General features: G+C 55.3%; 1 protein-coding gene and 1 long non-coding RNA gene across 5 annotated transcripts in view; both read left to right on the top strand.

Moving 5' to 3' along the window:
* SEC14L1 (SEC14 like lipid binding 1) overlaps nucleotides 1–11,390 on the top strand; it is a 43,905-nt gene extending 32,515 nt beyond the window's left edge. For all 4 annotated transcript variants that reach the window (XM_039859588.1, XM_039859590.1, XM_039859589.1 and 1 more), the window contains 9 exons: nucleotides 829–917; nucleotides 1,961–2,031; nucleotides 2,932–3,103; nucleotides 3,482–3,616; nucleotides 5,410–5,544; nucleotides 7,263–7,514; nucleotides 8,600–8,775; nucleotides 9,102–9,203; nucleotides 10,883–11,390. In XM_039859588.1, the coding sequence (XP_039715522.1) occupies nucleotides 829–917; nucleotides 1,961–2,031; nucleotides 2,932–3,103; nucleotides 3,482–3,616; nucleotides 5,410–5,544; nucleotides 7,263–7,514; nucleotides 8,600–8,775; nucleotides 9,102–9,203; nucleotides 10,883–10,898 (1,148 nt within the window). In that variant the 3' untranslated portion in view covers nucleotides 10,899–11,390. The remainder of the gene's footprint in view (nucleotides 1–828; nucleotides 918–1,960; nucleotides 2,032–2,931; nucleotides 3,104–3,481; nucleotides 3,617–5,409; nucleotides 5,545–7,262; nucleotides 7,515–8,599; nucleotides 8,776–9,101; nucleotides 9,204–10,882) is intronic.
* Nucleotides 11,391–11,817: 427 nt separating this feature from the next.
* LOC120600205 (uncharacterized) overlaps nucleotides 11,818–19,567 on the top strand; it is a 12,025-nt gene continuing 4,275 nt past the window's right edge. The window contains exon 1 of the long non-coding RNA XR_005652142.1: nucleotides 11,818–14,347. This is a non-coding gene — a long non-coding RNA (uncharacterized LOC120600205). The remainder of the gene's footprint in view (nucleotides 14,348–19,567) is intronic.

The raw sequence follows: 19,567 nt of genomic DNA, 5'->3' as shown, positions 1-19,567 counted from the left end.
TTTAAGTAGAACAAATCTAGACCCAGATTCTCCCAAGAGGTGAAGTTCACCAGGCATTAAATTCAAGAAATTTGGGCCCCCGTGTCAGGATGACAAGCACTGACCCGCTGTGAACAACAGAAGACAGGCCTTGGTGTCTTTTCGGGCGCGTGATCTGTCCTTGTGCTTTCTGCTGCTCTCCTGAGGCAGCGAGTGGCAGGAATCTAGGAACTGCTGACTCTAGGGACACAGTCTGGCCACCAACATCTTTATCCCTCTGTGCAGCTGGCTCGTGGTGACAGGGATTTACGTGGTGAGTTAGGTTCCTCTTGGTCTCTAGTTCTTCTAGGCTGTAAGGAAGTAGAGCCCGCGTGCTGGTTGGTGTGGATTTAAGATTTCTAGAAAGTCCTCAGTGCCCTTGGTCCTTAGGGTGGGAATGGAGGAAATAGTGTAGTAGATAGTCAGAGGTCCTCCCGCTGTTGGAAGGCAGCTCCACTCAGTCCCCTGGTCATTTAAGTGAGGAGGCCAAGCCCAGCGACGGCCACGGCCAGTGCCCGCGGTTGGAGTCGGACAGAGGCAGAGCTGGCTCCAGGACCCCACTGAGCTGCTGTCAGTGGCCTTTGCTTTTTCCTTTCACAGGATTTTGGGGAAAAGGATGGAGAGACTTGACACACACACACGCACGCACGCACGCACACCCAGCGCTGCTCCTGAGAGAGAGAGAGAGAGCTCACAGTGGCCTGGGATGTGGGGAGCACATCCCTCAATGTGGGGCGTGGGGTGCTGTCCTGGGCTTCACGGCAGGACGGGGGCTGGTAACACCTCCTCTCTCCTCTGTCCCTCCCGCAGATGGGCGGCCACTCTACGTGCTCCGGCTGGGGCAGATGGACACCAAAGGCCTGGTGAGGGCCCTCGGGGAGGAGGCCCTGCTCAGATATGTAAGTGACGCGGCTGGACGCCGGCTCCGTTTGGGCCTCTGTCGGCAGGATCGGGGTGTTGAATGTCCTGTCATAACAGGCGTGTGTTGCTTTTGTAATTAGAGAGGAAAATCTAGTGATATATTTTTAAAATTTCAAAAATGGGTACAAAAGTTATAAGAATGCTTTTCACAGTGAAGCATCAATAAAATCAGAGTAGCCACTCAAGATGACTACTTGGGAGCTGATTCTGGTCATCTTTCGTCCTTCATTCCCGCACCGAATCGGTCCCCACTCTCCCTCCCTGACTCGCCCTTGAGCTGTCTCTCAGCCAGACCTCTCCGCGTCCTCGTCCAGGCTCCTAGCGCTGACTGTCGGGATGGCTGTAAACGCCCCGCTCCCCGCCCCCCGACTCCAGGCCCAGCCCCACTGTGTGGGAGTTACAAGGAGAAGAGTGTGGCCCTTGTAACAAACAACTGGAAAAGGCACATCTATAATCCAGTTCCCCTCAGCGTCCACCATTGGCATTTTGTCGTGTCTTCTGTTAGTCCCGCCACAGGGTGTGTGTTCATACGTGCGTGCATACATACCCGCATGACACACAACGTGCACGCGAAGACGCGGATGGGCCACTTCTGAAGGGGAGGGGTCTGTTGTCCAGCCAGGGGTGGAGGCTCCCCTCAGCCGTACCTCCAGCCAATTCTAACACCGCCCTTTCTCTTGGCTGGCGCATGTGGTGTCACAGATGTCCCCCACTCCATAGACTATTCCAGGGACACTTGTTCTGAAGATAACTGTAGCAGGCCCCGCCCTCCGCACCCATCTGGTGCCCCCCTCCTAACTGATTTTCCCTGGGGTCGCTGTCACCTGGCCACGGACGGCTCATTGTCTTTTGAGAGCAGGAGTTCTTTGTCGGGGATGCGTTGTGCGTCAGGAAACCTAGGTAGACGACGTTTCCGGTTGCCACGCGTGCCTGACATGCGCCGTGCTGGCGCTCCCCTCGCGTGACGCAGCGCCGGTGGCTTCTTTCACTCAGCAGAGTTTTACGGTCCTTTTACGCGCAGGTTCTGTCCATCAACGAAGAGGGGCTCAGACGGTGTGAAGAGAACACGAAGGTCTTTGGCAGGCCTATCAGGTGGGCGTGTGGCCTTGCTTCTCCTTCTCGCTTATTGCGCATACGCGGTCAGTATTTCTAGTTGATTTTTAGACCCAAAGCTGGTTTGAGTTTTAGATTTCAGAACAAAATCTAAATAGTTGACTGTTTCCAATACGTGTTCTAAAAGGTAGAAAATAGATCAGCGTAACACGGTCAGCTGAGGGACAGCTGCTGGCTTTTGGTATTTCTGATCCCTGAGGCATTAGGGCAGTCTGAGTGGGTTGGCCTGTCTGGTTAGTCTGCATGGCCTTTGTGAGCCCAGAGTTACAGGTTTTGATTTGTCTGGGTTTGGTTTTGTTTCGTTTTGTTTCGTTTTGTTTGGTGTGAGGAATATAAAAAAGTATTCTGTGTTCCTAAGTCATACTCATAGTCATAGCAAACTGACAATTCAGAGATTGACACTGCGAAGGGGCAGGTGGTTCACGAGGATGTAAGTCCCGTGGGGTAGGCATTTTGAGGGGTTTTGTTCACTGCTGTGTTCGCAGCTCCTGATGCGGTGCTTGACTTAAATACTTGTGGAGGATAGCTTACTGCAGTTCAGTCACACCGCCTGTTAAAGGGCCAGACACGTGCCCGTGCGGTCAGCAGTCGTGGCTCAGCCTGTCACATGCCTCACTGGCTAGATTGCTGAGCATGTTAGACCGGGGATTTTATTCACTCTCGGTTTGAGAGTCCAGGGTTGGTCCTACCACACCGACCCCACGTGCTCTGTACAAGTAGATGTAAGTATAGTTCATAACACCGTCATTTTAAAAAGTGGTATATTTTTAGAAATGGATCTAAATGACTATTTTATAATACCGAAAAGAAAAAGACAGTTACAGACCCAGTCTGCTAGTTGTGCCATCTGTTGAGTGAACTTGTCTGTGCCATCTGCAGCTCATGGACCTGCCTGGTGGACCTGGAGGGGCTCAACATGCGCCACCTGTGGAGGCCTGGCGTCAAGGCGCTGCTGCGGATCATCGAGGTGGTGGAGGCCAACTACCCCGAGACGCTGGGCCGCCTGCTGATCCTGCGCGCGCCCAGGGTCTTCCCTGTCCTCTGGACGCTGGTGCGTGTGCATGCTGCTCTGCAGTGACGGTTAGCCATGTGGAAGGCAGGCGTGCGTGCCTCCGTGTACGTGTGCCAGACGTGCGTGCCTCCGTGTACGTGTGCCAGATGTGCGTGCCTCCGTGTACGTGTGCCTCTGGCTCTAAGTCTTGACTAGGTAGGGGAAAAAATTAACAGGGAAAGATAGAAAATTTCTCAACTTGTATGAGGGGAGAAAGAGTTCCTGGGTGTCCTAATGTCATGCACGTGGACTTTACAGAAAAAGAGTTTGAAACTCAAATTCCCTTTTCCCACTCGTAATAGCACATTGTAATTTTAATTTTTGAAGATCAGACAGCCAAGCAAACACGACTGCATGGTCCTTTTAAATTGCTTACAGGTCAGCCCGTTCATCGATGACAACACCAGAAGGAAGTTCCTGATTTATGCGGGGAACGACTACCAGGGCCCCGGGGGCCTGCTGGACTACATCGATAAAGAGGTCATCCCAGACTTCCTGGGCGGAGAGTGCATGGTACGGACTTCGAAGGTGTCCGCGTGCTGGCCGCTTACGGGGCGGGGAGGTGGGTGCTGGTTTGCACGATGGTTTTCAGAACTTCCATGGCTGGCGTCTCTGATCCACCCGTCAGGAGACTGTCGGCAGCAAGCACGTTTCTGCATCGTGACAGACTCGTGAGAATTTGTTTCAGAATCTAATCTAATTGCAGCTTGCTTTTATTCACTCAGCTTCGTGTGAATCAGATTTTCAAACTGTGTTGGAGGAGCTGTGTGTTTTTTAAAAACGCTGTTAAAAAATCAAAATGATTCTCAAAAAAGTTTTCCCCTTGACAGTAAATCAGAATAACGTTTTATAAAGAGGTTGAATTCGGAGAACTAGTTCTCTCTTATGTAACTTGCAGTTTTTAATACACCAAGTTGTTGGAGTACCAGGTGGAGCCTCCCCTTCTACAGCCTGCGCTGCAGTGAGCGAATCGGAGAGTTTCAGTTCCCTCGGGGCCTTACAGCTTCTGGGGCTCAACTGCCTGACGAAGCCTGGCGAGGTCTGGTGACTCGCCGAAGGGAGCCATGCTATCATATGTTGGGTTCCTAGGAGAGAAAGGGTCCCTCCTCTCCTTACAGTAAATGAAGTTATCCTTTTCAAATGCGCACACGCTGGATTTGACTCATGCATTTGGCTAACGAATTGGGCTTGTGGGGAAGTCTTCCTGGATGGTTAGAGGCATTTAAACAGCACTCGATTAAGCTCCGGGGTCATCAGGGCTGCTGGGAGGGGTCGCAGGCTATCACAGTGCAGCGCAGAGGAGCGAGTCAGTTGCAGGACCCCAGCGTTCCAAGTGCCTGTGAGGTTAACTCTGAGGTCAGATTTGTGGAAACCCACAGACGGCTTCTGTTACGTACGGGAACGGCCGTGTAGTTGCTCCTTCTAATGAGGACTAGGAGACTGACGCTGGAGCAGAGGGCCTGACTCACGGAGGACGGTGCCGGCATTTGCCACTGGCCACAGCGATGCACTCACGATGGGCGCGTCCTGGTGACTGGCCGAGGTCACCCCTCTCTGCCCGCTGTCCGTGCTGCTGGTCTTGAAGAGGCGGCGGTCTCTCAGCTTTCCTGCGGCTGGAGGGCTTTAAGCACGTCAGTCCGATGTTTCTGACAGGATGTCGTTCCCGTGACGTGTCTCCAGTCATGCGGCACGGCCAGCTGAAGACTGGTGTGTCACTTCAGTGTGGCTGCCTCCCGCAGCTGACGGTCTAGGACGCGTTCGGATGTTACGACCTGCACCATTAAGTCATATGTCAAGGTCAAACAGGAAATTTATGAACTGTACAAATTCTAATTCAGCTTAGCCTGTTTCAAGCAAATGCAAAAGAAGCTCTCCTTTATCATTTTTTGGCTGGTGTTTTGGCCCGATCGCTTGACTTGAGGTGGACTCAAAGCTTTCAGCGTCGATGATGTATCTTAACCTTAATTGCGCAGAGTAAAAACAGTGCCTGTAGTTGCTGAGGGTAAAATTCTTGACACGTTTTCCCTTTACAACACGATGTAAATGTCTGTAATTGTTACGTTACCTCGTACGTACTAGTGTGAATTCTGTGGGAGACCAGCTTCATTTATTTAAAGCAAGACACACGTACGTGAGTGGTTTTTGAAAACTGCTTCGCTAAGCACAGCAGAGGATTTGAGGGCGTTGCCAGCGTTTCCCACTTTCTGAGCAGCTTCCCAGAGTCGGCCACATCGGGGTGTGTGACGTTTGGTGTTCAGAGGGCGTGTGTCAGTGCCCGCCTCTCACCGGCGTGTTTGCCTTTCCAGTGCGAAGTGCCGGAGGGAGGGCTGGTCCCCAAATCGCTGTACAGGACCGCGGAGGAGCTGGAAAACGAAGACCTCAAGCTGTGGACGGAAACCATCTACCAGTCTGCCAGCGTCTTCAAAGGCGCCCCGCACGAGGTGAGGGGGAGGTGAGGGGCGGTGCCCGGGTGGCCGCGCCCGTCCCCCCACAGCCGTGCCCCGGGGCATCTTCCCAGATGAGTTCGCTTTAGGAGAGTCAGAGCTTCCCCTGGTCTTTGTCCTCAGGGTTTTGTTGGCGCCTGATCGTAGGTGAAGTGTCTTTTTGCTGTCACATTTTGGTGCAGAAACGAGTATTCCTGTGTTTTACGTACGCCGTGTTCTGTGACATCGTGCGTGAGCTGCGATGTAAGGACTCACGCGTCCCCCTTCCCGGAGCGCCGGGGTGAGGTTCGTGGCTCAGAGCTGGCGGACAGGCATTTGGAGAGGTGGCCTGCGGCTCGGGCTCTTCCTGCCTCCTGCCGCAGCAGCTGCCCAGCTCGGCCACCTGCTGTTTGTCCTTGCCGCCGGGCCTCCCAGTGCCATCTGCCCGTCACTGTTGCTCCGGCCCGAACAGGCCATGGGTTCTGTGGGCAGTCTCTAGTTTGCACGACTATGTCTTGCGGATCGTTTGTGTTTCTAACTTGGAGGCGGCTCGAGGAGGCAGAGTTCTCGTCCGTCGTTTCTTAGGTTACTGTCGCTCTTGTCCACGGTGAGACCTTACAGGCACGATCTGTTTCTTGTGGGTCACAGATAACGGTATCTGTGAAAACGGGTAGCCAGGTTTTCCGTATCAGAACAGTGAAAAGTTCATTTCTGCTTTGGGGGTTAAGTAAAGCACAAATCGAGGACAGTGATGCTTCTCAAATGAAGGCTGAGTTATATGTCCCCATTGTGAATGCAGGAAATAAGGTCTCAGGAGAGGTCTGCCCCTGGGGAGCCGCTTTGCTGAAGAAAGAGAGGGGGCCGCGTCGCTAGTGCCAGCGCGGTTCTCACCGGACCCCACCCCCACTCCCTTGGCTTTCTTTAAGGAAATGCCGAGGTGCAGATGCTGGTCAAGCGCCAGACGTGTCAGCAGTGGAGGGAGGGGAGAGCCATGTGACAAAGCAGAGCGCCACAGGCGCCGTGCCCCAGGCTCGCCAGGCGGGCCTGTGGGGGGAGCAGGGCTTCCGCTGAGGCGTTAGTGAATGCGTAACTTCCCCCAGCTGGTTCTAGCTCTCATCCTGCCCGCCGCGGTCTTCGAAACTGTAACTGTGATCAGTCTCCGCTGGGAAACTTCATGTGGGCACCGTGTAAAGTATAAATTTTAGATTGGCACCCAGCCCCTGGACCCTTCCCCTAACCCCGTGCCGCGTGGCTCCCCTCGCCCCACGCAGCCCACTGCCAGGGTCCCGTCTGAGCAAAGCTGCCTCGGCCCCTGTGCTCAGGCCCCTCCCCTCCGTGTGGTCTTTGTCTAGCTCCCACCTTCCTGTGCTCGCCAGCCTAGAGCATTCCACGGACCCACTTCTACACCATCTCGAGTTATTTCTGTTTCGTCTTGTTAAGACGTTTTTACGGCCAGGACCCAGTGTTTCTGCGTGCTGGCTGAAGGTCTTGTCATGGGGACCACAGGTGTGGCTAGCGAAGTGCGCAGAGCGGGGCCCCTGGCACGTAGCGGGGCCCGTCGGCTGAAAGAATGGGGAGAGTAAGACAGAGTCCTGGGCGGTCAGAGTGTGAATCTGGGGGAGGAGGTCTGCTGGTCCTGTACCCCTGCCACAGCACACTGCTGGGCTGGAAGGTGCTACGGGGGGACAGTGCTGCCATAGCGCATAGCCTGACTCAGTGACCATCTCCTTTTCCAGATTCTCATTCAGATTGTGGACGCCTCTTCGGTCATCACTTGGGACTTTGATGTGTGCAAAGGAGACATCGTCTTTAACATCTATCACTCTAAGAGATCGCCACAGCCACCCAAAAAGGACTCCTTGGGGGCACACAGCATCACTTCCCCGGGAGGGAACAACGTGCAGCTCATCGACAGAGTGTGGCAGCTGGGCCGGGACTACAGCATGGTGGAGTCGCCCCTGATCTGCAGAGAAGGGGAGAGCGTGCAGGTAACACCGCACGCCCATCTCCACAGCTCGCCCGCGCTGTGCGGAGAGCAGTTAGGGGTCCGCTTTTAGGGGTGGTCACAGCGACTCAGGGGGCCACGTGAGTCTTCGGAGAAATAGCTCAAACCTGAGCAGTGGTGTCGGACACAGCCGATGACTGTCTGACACCTACGGTGCATTGAGTTTTCTGTAGAAGTGTTTCCTAAAAGTGACATAGCAAGGAAGGAAGAGGCATTATGTGCACACACAGCTGGGATTCGTGAGACTTCCCCAACCACGTCCTTGACCATGTTCCGTTTGTTCCCTTCAGAGGAAGAGCGCCCTAAATAGAAGCGAGAGGAACACGCACTTGGGGGACTGTTAACTGTCATTAGTGAGCATTCTCATTTCTTTGAAAATGCTTCATCAGTTCACTTATAAAATTTGAGCCAGTTATTTTCAGTGCTTGTGCTCAGAATGTGGTTGTGTACTTCTGACCTTCACGCATAACTTTACTGCCTTTATAGTTTTCAGAGATAAGCCAGCCAGTGTCTTGGTGGTCTTAGAAGCAGAGTAAAAAAGAACATTCTATTCAGTTTTAAAAATAATAAATATTTTAAGCTGTATCACAGAATTAATGGAGAAGGCAATTTTCACAGGTTAGCATTCAATATTAGGTGGTCATCTTTTCCACCTGACTATGCTGGTAAGATCATGGGAAGCGTGTCAGAGAGCATTGTCCGGTCCAGGTGACCTCTCGTGACCGACCCTAGGCTGAGTGGAGGTCTCCCCACCTCGAGCTCTTCCATCCTGGCCTTCCTTCCCATGAGGCTGCGAGTCCCTGGGGCGGACAGACTCAGTGTTACCCTCTGTGGCCTTCCCAGCCCTTAGCAGGGGCCTGGCCACAGGACTGGCCCTCGAGTGGAGGTGGCATGGGACCAGCCCTGGTAACGAACCAAAGCAGTGTGTCCGTCCCTTGTCCAGATGCCAGTGCTCGCCGCCGCATCCGAGTGGACGCGGGACAGCTCCCTGGGCAGGGTCGCGCACCCACTGTAGGGTGGGGACCGGGAGGGAGGCCTGCTCAGCCAGCTCTTCTCGCCTTGTTCCAGGGCTCACACGTGACACGGTGGCCGGGCTTCTACATCCTGCAGTGGAAGTTCCACAGCATGCCGGCGTGTGCGGCCACCCTGCCTCGAGTGGACGACGTGCTGGCCTCCCTGCAGGTCCCCTCCCACAAGTGCAAAGTGATGTACTACACCGAGGTGATCGGGTCGGAGGATTTCAGGTACGGGCCCCCAGCACGGCTGGGCCACCGCCTGACTGCCGACTGGGTCGGGGGAGCGCAAGACGCGGGTGGGAGGCTTCGGGCCACTTATCATTGCCAGTTCACGATGGCATCTGCGTGTACGAGCGGCAGGGAACCATGTCCCTGAGGGCCCCTGCCTGCTGTTCTGGGCGGTAGGGGTGCTGCGGGGGTTGCAGAGAGGACAAGACTGGCCATGGGCGTGGGAGGTGGGGCAGCGTGACCGGGAGGCGGGGCAGGGCGAGTGGGAGGCGGAGCGGCGTGAAGCCCCGCCCTCATGCCCCACACTACTCCTGTGCCCTTTGCAGAGGTTCTATGACCAGCCTGGAGTCCAGCCACAGCGGATTCTCCCAGCTGAGCGCCGCCACCACCTCCTCCAGCCAGTCTCACTCCAGCTCCATGATTTCCAGGTAGTGCTGCGACACCCGTGCCAGTGCGGTGGGGACAGCCGTGCCTCCTCGGACAGCCCACCGCGCTCCGCCCACCCGGCAGCCACACTGCGCAGACTCCTCTCTTAGGTAGCAGGTAGCTCTCGAGATGGTAGGCGTGGTCACTGATCTCGAAACCGTCTCCACAGGTAGTTTTAGCTCTCACAACACAGCCATAGGTTTTGTACACAGCGTGCACAGAATCAAGTCAGAGCACAAGGGCTCTCTCGAAAGAAAGTAGTTTCTATACCAATTACGAGTTTGACTTTGTCTCAAATGTCGATGCAAAAAAGTCTTTGAACAATCTCCACTAGTGGATGATGAATTCCTCCACCGTCCTTCAGAGGCGACCTGCGTGGAGCAGAAGCTGCCAGCTGTCCCTAAGGTGCAGTCCTCGCCTTCTCCCTGCTGGTAGTTGGCCTGGCCCATGAGTTAAGTGACAGTCGCTAGATACCTTTTCGTCCAAGCAGACACCGCTTAAGTTGGAAGGACTCAGGCAGCCGGTGCGAGCACCCAGCCCAGCTCCTGGGGGCCAGGTGGATCCACGGTTCTCGAGTGGGTGCTGGCAGGCCCGGGGGTCCTCGGGGACTCCCCTCAGCGCCACGAAGACACCGCCATCATTAAACACGGTTTTCTCTTCCCTCCTCTCCCAGTCTTTTCGGTGCTTCCTGTGCGTGAGCTTGGGCAGCGGGTTCCCCCCTCTCTTCGTTCTGTCGCCCACGTTAGTGTGAGCTCATCTGGGTTTATGTCCTCTGTCCCTCCATGGCTTAGTGGTGTCAGAGCCTAGGTGACCCTTCTGGTCACTAGAAGGGTGTTCTGCAGACGGAGCGAGTCACGTTTGCTATTCTGAAGCTGTCCAGTCAGTGTTCGCTTTAGCTAACTGCAGTCTCCTTGTGTGGCCACTTGAGAGCACGTGACCTGTAGGAGCCCTGCTTCTCTGCAAAAGGAAGTGGACTTGTGGGTGTGTGTGCCTTTGGTGCTGGAGGGGCCCAGGCAATTGGAACCTTAGTTTAGGTGACAAGACTTCATAGGAGCAAATCAGAATATGAGATTGGTTTGCCTTTTACATTTTCTATTTGATTCCCGGTTGCAAAGCCTGGTCTGTCTTGCACTGGCCCTCATTTTCTTGGCTTTTTATGGGAAAAGTGGGTTATTCGTGGATCCGTCTGGATATTGCATCAGATTAGTGTCTGTGATGAAGGTATGTGTGGTGGTGTGTGTGGCAGGGACTGTGCTTTTAAAGATAAGAGCCGAAGTCCCCGCAGCTGCCATCGGTGCATGTGACGAGCGCAGGAACCCCAGTCACATTGTTGCCAGTCTGCTGTGCAGGCATGAGGCGGGTGTCCGTGTGGTTGGAGAGCCATGGAGCACGTGTGTGCGCCCCCAGGGGAGGTGCTGGGAGGGCCCAGAAGGAACAGCACAGCCCTCCTGCCCCGTCAGTGACGCGAGGCTCCCCCCGCGCTGACAGCCTTCCTGGAACGCGGCTCTGCGTTTCCTCTGAAAAGATAAACCCATCGTTGGCACCTAAGGCTTGTCTCCAGAAAGCTCGGCCAGGTCAGGAGGTGCATCTGCCGCTTCCAGTCGGTGCTTCCCTTCCACGTTATAAGGACCTGAAGATGGTCCCTTCCTTCTCTCTCCCCGTCTCTTTCTCTGTGTCTCAGATGGCGATTTTGCTGACAGCTGCCAAGAAAGCGCTCCACTCAACAGGCCACACCAACCCAGGGATGTTTGTAGAACTATTTGAATTGCAGCCATTCCCCCCCACCCCCCAGTCCGAAGACCTGTTTCTTTTAAGTTGATTCAGAAGTGGCACTGTTTTATCCCCAGAGGTGGAAGCGTCTTTAGCGTTCAGAGCACACAACGGCACAGACGCCACAGGCTTACTCGCGGGGGCGCGTGCGTGACGGTGCAGCTCGCGCCGCGGCCTCTGCGTGCCCCGCGCTTCCTCAGACCCTGCTGTCACCTCTCCTGTCTTCAGCACTAACCATTCTTTTGGTTTCCTTCTATTTGTGTCTTAATTCACTTTCCTCCCTAAATGCATTATTTACATATCGAATTCTGTAAATGTTTTGTAAACATATTACCTCACTCTTGGTAATACAATACTGATAGTCTTTAAAAGATTTTTTTATTGTTACCAATAATAAATGTGAACCGTTTTAAAGAAAACGTCCCTTTTTTGCTGCAGAGTCTCTCCCGGAGAGCCGGCGTGTTGGGAGACGGGGGACCGAAGGGCGGGCGGTTCCGAGCGCGCGCTGGCGCCAGAGGTTCGAGAGCCGTGTCGCTTGTGTGGCGCCGCTGGCCGGGAGGTGGACGGTCCTGCAGGAGGGTCGCGGCGGGGGCGGCCGGGACAGGGGTGAAGCCCAGTGCTCGCAGGCGCCTTGCCTCCAGGACGCGTGCTGTGGTATCTCTTGAACTCCACAAGACGGAAGCACGGCGTGATGACCCGAGACGGTGTTTCTGTACTAGTAAAACGGTTCCTTTAAGGTCAGGTGGCCTCAGAGAAAACACAGTGGCCAGGTATAGACCTTCAGAGCCCTGGGCCACCTTGCCCCCAGCTCCCGGCCAGTCAGGTCTGCAGGGGTGGCGTGGCACACAGAGTAGCACACAGCTCGCCTGCCACCTGCAGCCCTGGTGCCTCCTGCATCGGGAGCTGTGAGGTCACTCGCTTTCCTAGTCAGTGTCTGCCCTTGAGACCCAACCTGGGGGCCTGGCTGGGACGCGGTGTGGGGAGCCAGCGATGCCCAAATGTGCATGCTCAATCCCACCTCAGCGGCACCAAAATGACCTGCGGATGACACGGCCGCCTTGTCACCGAAGGAAAGAGGGGCTTTTGCACGACCTGCCTTCACGCTCTCGTGTCTGCCTGTCAGCGAGCCAGGCCTGCTTTGACTCAGCCTTTGGTCTGGCATCAGGTTGCCACGGAGGCAGCAGCGGCAACCTCAGAAACGGGCTGGGGTTGTCTCCCCTATGTGCTGTGCGCCTCTCGACTCCCGGAGTATGCGGTGAAGTGCAATGTCTTACACAGTGTTTGTAGGGCAACCTGTTCACGGTGGGCCACCCAGCCTCCAAGCTGTGTTTATCCGTAAGTACACTCTGAATGTCAACAGAGCCTAACCCTTGGGTGCCTTTCAGTTCTCGAGTCAGGCCAGCAGCAAACCAGTGGATCGGTTCTGTTGAAAAGCTGGGGCTTGGGAAAGGGGGGGATTCTGGGAAGATGGCTACGTAGTGGCATCCTCACATAGAAACAGAACAAGCAGATTGCAAAACCTCAAACCTATGGACAGCTGAACCGTGCGTGTAAAAATGGTTAAAATGGCAAACCTTGTTACATACATTCTACTACAGTAATAAAAAACCCTATGGATTTCACATACGACAAAACTAAGTGATAGCATGGCTCCATAAACCCCGAAGAGAGGCACAAACCGCGGTAGTCACAGGACCAACAGATTGGTGGTGGGTCGGAGAGCAGGGCCCTGGCCGAGCCGGTAGGTACCCAGTGGGGAGCACAGTGGCCCATGCGAGCCCAGCAGGTGGGCCATGCCGGGCTGTGCTCCTTCCAGCAGCTGGCGAACCCCAAGGGCTGCTGTTGAGAAACTCCCCAAAGTGACTCGCCAGGGCGTCCTGCTAAAGGACCCCACACTGAGGAAAAAGCAGAACAGGCACAGGAAAGAAGGGAGACCCAGGCCGAAACAGGCGAGGGCAGTGGCCAGGAAAGGTCTGGAAGCAAATGGACTTGTGTTTTAAACACTTAACAAGCATCAGAAGAGTATCAGAGTCGAGTCCATACAAAGCCGAGAATAAGAAGCAGAATGACACCCTGCAAGCCAGAAAGATGTGCCCACAAAACAGAAAGCAAGCCGTTTGTTAGTGAACTTTATCTAAAAGAAAAGCATGAATTAGAAAAAAAACCAGAAATGAGGTGACAAAGAATTAGAAGTGAATGAAAAAAGTCACTTCAGAAATTCAGATTGAATCGGAAGGAACACAAAGTAAAAAATATGTGTTTTAAGAGAAATGAAAGGTACAAAAGAAAATTGTACAAATCAGAAAAAGAATAGAGAAAATGAAGGTAAGCAAAGATCAAACATAATGGTAATATTGGAAGGACAAGTACCTGAGAATGACCAAAACCAAGAAATATTTTAGTAAAAGTGCTGGATTTTAAAGAGAAAGATCTTTGAGGCATCTGGGGGGCAAATCAGGCTTTTCAAAGGCTGAGCGTTATGCAGGGAGAAAATGGAATTATTCAGGTTTTCGAGGAAAGAAAGCGTGAGCCCGGAATTTGTATCCAGCAAACTGACTTTCCAGCGCGTGGGCGCACATGGAGGTGTCAGTGAGCAACGGGCCAGGGAACAGGGCTGCTGCACCAGCCCTTCCCGGGGACTCTCAGGACCTGCTGCAGGTGCCAGCCTGGCCGGAGAGCCGGAGGGCCGAGCTCCGCCTGGCACGCCCCCCTGTCCTGACGGTCTGGGGGGAGCTGCCTCCCGGGAGCGGGACGCACCCTCTGGGAGGTGGAGCCCCTTGCCCGCCCGCTCGGAGGTCCCCGGGCCGCGCAAGCGCCACCTCGTGGCTGCCGTGGGGAGGCGCATCGCCCCTCACCAGCGGGCGCCCGGCCCCTTCTGCTCTGCCCAGCAGTGGATTGGCCCTGGGCAGCTCTCCAGCCCTCGTGTCTGCAGAAGCCTCGCCTTGGAAGGGGCGTGGCATGCCGGTCCGTTCTTTTCTGTGTGTGCCCGGTCAGACATCATTCTGGGTCTCCGTGAGGGCGTCCTGGAGGAGATGGACGTTTAAATGAGGATTCCTCCCGCCTTCGAACCGGGGCGTTGACGCCTTTTTGCCTTCGGACCGGAACACTGGCTCATCTGGGTCTCCAACCTGCTGGCCTTCAGACTGGAATCACACCATCAGCCCTCCTGGGTCTCCAGCTGGCCAGGCAGCGGTCAGGACCCGCCAGCCTCCACGGTCACCTGCGCCAGTTCCTTACAATGCATCTCTCTACATACACGTCCCATTGCTTCTGTTTCTCTGGAGAACCCTCACCGAGGCAGGAAGTGTGCTCCCAGATCCAGGAACCGCGAAGCCTTTGACTTAGAAAAAACTAGTTAATCTGGAATTCTGTGTGTGTATTTTCCCATCAGTAAGCTTATACTTCCAAAATTGAATAACATTATAGACTGTTAGACTGTTTAAGCGGGAGAGGGGACGCTTTGAATGGTCTAGTCCCAACTCTTCCAGCTTGAGGAAGGTGAAGCCCAGAGAGGTGACCCCAGGGGATGAAATCGAAGTGTCACCTGACCGTCCCCCTGTTCAGGCACGCGTGGGAATGGGAGGACAGACCGCTTACTGAACTGAACGGCCGTTAGAGCCAGGGGCTGTGGAGGGAGAAGGGGTGGAGGGGGGAGGGTAGAGAGCTAAACCCAGGCCTTCGAGCACCATGTCGGCCCCACATGTCACCCTCTGTGTGGGACGCTGTCAGCCGGAAGGCGAGGAGCAAGACTGTGGACTCACTGCTCAGTTCAATTCTGTGACTGCCGGACTCAGCTGTTAGGGACGCACGTGCCGGTGGCATGTGCTCCAGTGCTAACGGCGGTGAGCGCTGCTCCCGCCACAGAGGCCCGGAGATGAAATAAGCAGGGACTCGAGTCTGCGTGGGAGCCGGGTTTTCTAGCCGGCGTGGGTCCCATGAGAGTCCGGGTTTGTTTGCTAATGACGTCACCCTGGTTTGCTTGGTTTTAAAACAGCAAATCCAAAATTAATCAATGGAATCGGGTTTCATAGCCATGAAGGAGAAGTCTCGTTTCTGGTTCTTCTTTCGTATTGAAATTTTCATTGAAATAACTATAGATGCGAGAACATGCAGTCATAAGAAATCCCAGTGGCCCCCACGGTGACCTCTGCAGAGTCGCAGCCAGGAGGCGGACATGGGGCCCGTTCCCCCTGCCCCGGCCGACTTAGACTCGTTTGTGTGGGGGGGGTGTTGGTTCATGCGTCCGCCACCACTGCCAACACACAGAGCCTTGCCATCACCACAGAGACCCTCGCTGTCACCTTTTCGAAGCCGTAGCCACCTCCCTCCCACCGCCTCCTGTCCCCAACCCCAGCAACCACTGTTCTCCGTTTCTAAAGTTCTGTCGTTTCAAAATGTGACGTAAATGGAGTCACAGGGTCTGCTACCTTTCAGAATTAGCTTTTTTTCACTCAGCATAACTCCCTGGAGACTCGCCCAGGTCATCGTGTGTACCAGTGGTTCATTCCTGCGGCTGCAGAGTAGGAAGTGATCCATGGGACCCCGATTTGCTCCGCCTCTCGTCCAAAATGACCCCGGATTGTCTCCTGGGACGAGCGTTCGGGTACCTGTTTTTCCGTGAACGTAAATGTCTATTTCTCAGGGATAAACGCCCGTGAGTGTGAGTGCTGGGCCCCGTGAGTGTGAGTGTGGGGCCGTGTGAGTGTGAGTCTGGGCCCCGTGAGTGTGAGTGCGGGGCCCGTGTGAGTGCGGGGCCCGTGAGTGTGAGTCTGGGTCACAGGCGAAAAGGGGCCTGGGTGGTGAGGTGGAGTGCGGCCCGTGTGGGAGGGTCCCGAGGTGTCTGGGCTGGCCAGTGCAAGGCTGCCCAGAGGTGTGAGTCTGGGGTCCAGTGAGGTGAGTCGGGCCCAGGAGGTGTGAGGCAACTGCGAGTGTGAGTCTGGGCTGCTGGCCAGTGAAAAGGGCCTGCCCGTGCCCAGGAGGAGGCGGGGTCTGCAGAGTGGGCCCGTGGAGTGTGAGTCTGGGCCGCTGTCAGTGCAAGGCCCTGCAGAGGTGAGTCTGGGCCCGTGAGTGTGAGTCGGGCCCGAGGAGGCAACTGCAGAGTGTGAGTCTGGGTTCAAGGAGTGTGAGTCGGGCCCGTGGAGTGTGAGTCTGGGTCTGCAGAGGTGAGTCTGGGTCACAATAGTGAAAAGGGCCTGTGAGGGGAAAGTCTGGGCCCGTGAGTGTGAGTCGGGGCCCGTGAGTGTGAGTGCGGGGCCGCGTGGTCGGTATTCGCACGTTTGGTTTCATGGGAAGCTGCCGGGCGGCTCTCCGGAGGCTGCCCTGTCTTCCGTCCCCACCAGCCCCGCGCCAGGGGTCCAGTCTGTCCGCATCCTCGCCCGCACTCGGTGTTGCTGCTGATTTCATTTCAGCCTCTGTGCTGGGCGCGTGGTGTTGCTCACGCCCTCGCTGACAGCCCGGGCCGTCGAACGCCTTGTCATGTGTATCCTTTTTGGCGAAATGTCTCTTCATGCTTTTTGCCCATGTTCTAACTGGATCCTTTGTTGTTTTATTGCTGAGTTCTTTACGTCTTCTAGATACTAGTCCTTTGTAGGATACCTGGTTTTAATTCAGAGAAGATACACCCTTCGTGAATCGAAACCGAAAGACCAGGAAGATGTAAATACTTTCACGCCCTTTTCTTTTAAAATCTCAGATGATGGCAGTATTGTGTTTCTGAAGGCCTTGTACGTCTCAACGGAGACCCTGTGCTGTTGGCCGGCACCCCCCCAACATACCCTCCCCTTTCAGTCATCGTTAACTACAGTCCCTTTGTTTAAAGGGACACAGGAGTGCCTGGTTTGTATCACAGGAGAATACTTCCTCATGGTGAAATTTTAGACAAGAGAGAGAAGCGAAGTAGAAACAGATGTCCCCTCCCTCCTGCCCTCCCTCCCACTGCTCCCCCACCCAGCACCCCATCCTGCTTCCAGAGGCAGCTACCGGGACGTCTCCAGTGATCCTTCTAGACCTTTCCTCGTCGTTCAGAAGCGCGTGCATGTGTATGGCTATGTATCTTTCTCTGAGTGCGCTGACCTGCACCCCGCCTCACCCCCGCCACGTGTCCCTGGGCCTTCCTCGGTGGCAGACATTTCCCCTGGCTCCCCGTTCTTCATTCATCCACTGGCGTCAGCGTTTACTGATGCTCACTGCGGGCTCGCGGCCCTGGGAGAGAGCACGGCCTTGCACTCAGGGAGTGTGCGTTCCAGCTCGGGAGGCCTGGCAGTGACAGATAACCAGCCACATGCGGCCCGGCTGTTTGTCTCTGATTCTTTTTTTTTTTTTTTTCATTTTAGACAGAAAGTTTTAATGTTTATGAGGTCAAATTTATTCTCTCTTCCTTAATAGCCTCTGGCTTTTACATCTTGTTAGAAATGCCTTCCCCACGTCAAATTCTCCTGCATTTTTTTTCTGGTACTTTCATGCTTTTATATTTTTACATTTAAATCTGATGCATCTGATGTTGATTTTGTGTAAAGAACGAGGTAGTGACTCTTGATGAATCCTAAATGGTTCTCTGTGCTCAGCGGCTGTGGGACAAAGCGCATTCCCAGCTCTTTGAAAACCCCCGTGCGAAATCCTTCAGGGACGGATGCTGGGTCGGGAGCAGGAAGAACGTCAAGCGACAGGTGGACAGTAGCGCGTCCCCCGGGAGGGCCAGGGCCAGCTGCCTGTGCACAATTAGGCAGGCGTAAGCATTGAAATACTGCGGTAATAACTCGCAGCGCTAATGCCGAGGAAGTCAGGTGTTTGCCTCGGACACCTGTCACCTCCCGCCACAGTGCGACCATGCGTGTCTGCGGGCCTTGGCCGCCAGGGCCCCTGCAGGTGGCACGCAGCCCCCAGGCCCAGTGGCCAGCACTCCCGTGTCCACATTTCGTCGGCTGAAACATGCAGCCAGACAACCAACGGCCACCTCAAGAGAATGAGGGATGTATTCTGTTACCTCCTTCCTAAACACTTCGATGCGCCTCCCAAGCTGTTTGGTTTGGAAAATCACAAGAGAAAACCGAAGAGAAACTGCAAACGAGAAACAAATGGGGGACGCTTGGCTGCGCCCGCAACGCCAGCTCCGCTCCGCAGGGGACGAGTTTCGGGCCCCAAGCGGGTGGATAGTTCCTGTGTGCACTCCGATTCCCAGTCCTGATATGAAAGAGGCCTGTCTGCTCCTATTCAAAGAAAATAAAGAACATTGGTTTCTCTGTCTCTGGAGACGCATCGTGAACATCTGTCGGTTTAGAGGCCCGTAGCGTCAGCCCGCTGGGGGCTCCTGCCTGTCTCGGAGGGACCTGGCCGGCAAGGCTGTTAAGGAAGGAAGGTGGGATGGAGGAGGGGGAGGGGAGGGCAGGCCCGGTTGGTCACGGACTCTGAGGAGCCCGTAGTGCGATGTTTGGACCCCCGGGGTCCCCGTGTCGTGGGCTCCAGGCTCAGCCGTCAGCTCCTCCTCCCTCGTTCCCTCCCATTCCCAGAGCAGACAAGCGTCTGACATCCCAGTTGCATGTCACCGGATTCCCTGGGAGGCCTCAGGGACAGCGGAGGGCCGGGCAGTGAGCCTCCTCCACCTCCGCAGGTCAGGGCCGGCCCAGCGAGGACTGGCGACAGCCTCGCCCTTGCCCCGTCATCCTGACAGCTCGGCGGTGTCACCTGGGCATGGATTTGTCTCCTCCAGGGTCTCTCAACCTCGTCGCCGTTGGCACTCCTTGCCGGGGGCCTCCTGTGCATTGCAGAATGTTTGGCACCGCTGGCCTCTGCCCTGTGGACGCCGGTAGTGTCCTTCCAGTCGTGACAACCAGCACGGTCTTCAGATGGTGCCCACTGTCCCCTGGTGGACAAAACTGACCTCGGTTGAGAATCGCTGTTCTCTGATCCAACACTTAGAACTGGGAGGAAGAAACAGGCCCGGAGAAGTTAACACGTTAAGAAGTTAATGACCCAGCAGGACCGCGGTGGTGAGCGGGGGCGTGGCCTCCGGCTCAGGGCGCCCTGATCCATGCCCCGTCTGTCACAGATGCAGCTGCAGACATGATGGGCATGATCTTAACAACCTCGTCTAAGGTCCAGAGAAGTCCCTGAGGTTGCACGCGCTCGGGCAGGGCGGAAGTTGAGCCCCTCGCCTACACAAAGAGCCAAAGCGATAGACTTCCAGGCCCCGGACTGGGCTCTCCCCTCCCGGTCCTCACAGACGGCACAGCCTTCTGGACAGGGAGCCTGGACAGGGACCGGGAGCCTGGACATTCGAACCAGACCGCGAAGGGCTCACCTGCAGATAATGCCAGCGAGGGTGCCAGCCCCTCCGCTTAGCCTCCCAGGGCGCGCTCATCATCAGCACTTACCTGGAACTCCAGGCACGTGGCATGTCGTTCTCGAGGACCAGGAGGGCAGCAGTCCGCCTGTTGAACCCCTGCCCAGTGTACCGGGCATGGTCAGAGCGTGTGCTGGGAGGGCTGTTGCAGGAAGAATGCTTTTGTAAGGCCAGATTCCCAGGGATGACTTCCCGACTTTCTGACTAATAAAGGAAATTAGACGTGGTGTGGAATTTTCCTAAAGCACAAACATTTAT

Source organism: Pteropus medius, unplaced genomic scaffold (genome assembly GCF_902729225.1).
Source record: "Pteropus medius unplaced genomic scaffold, Ma_sr-lr_union100, whole genome shotgun sequence".
NCBI lineage: Eukaryota > Metazoa > Chordata > Mammalia > Chiroptera > Pteropodidae > Pteropus > Pteropus medius.
The sequence above is the reverse complement of the archived record's forward strand: the minus strand, read 5'-3'. Positions and strand labels throughout refer to the sequence as shown.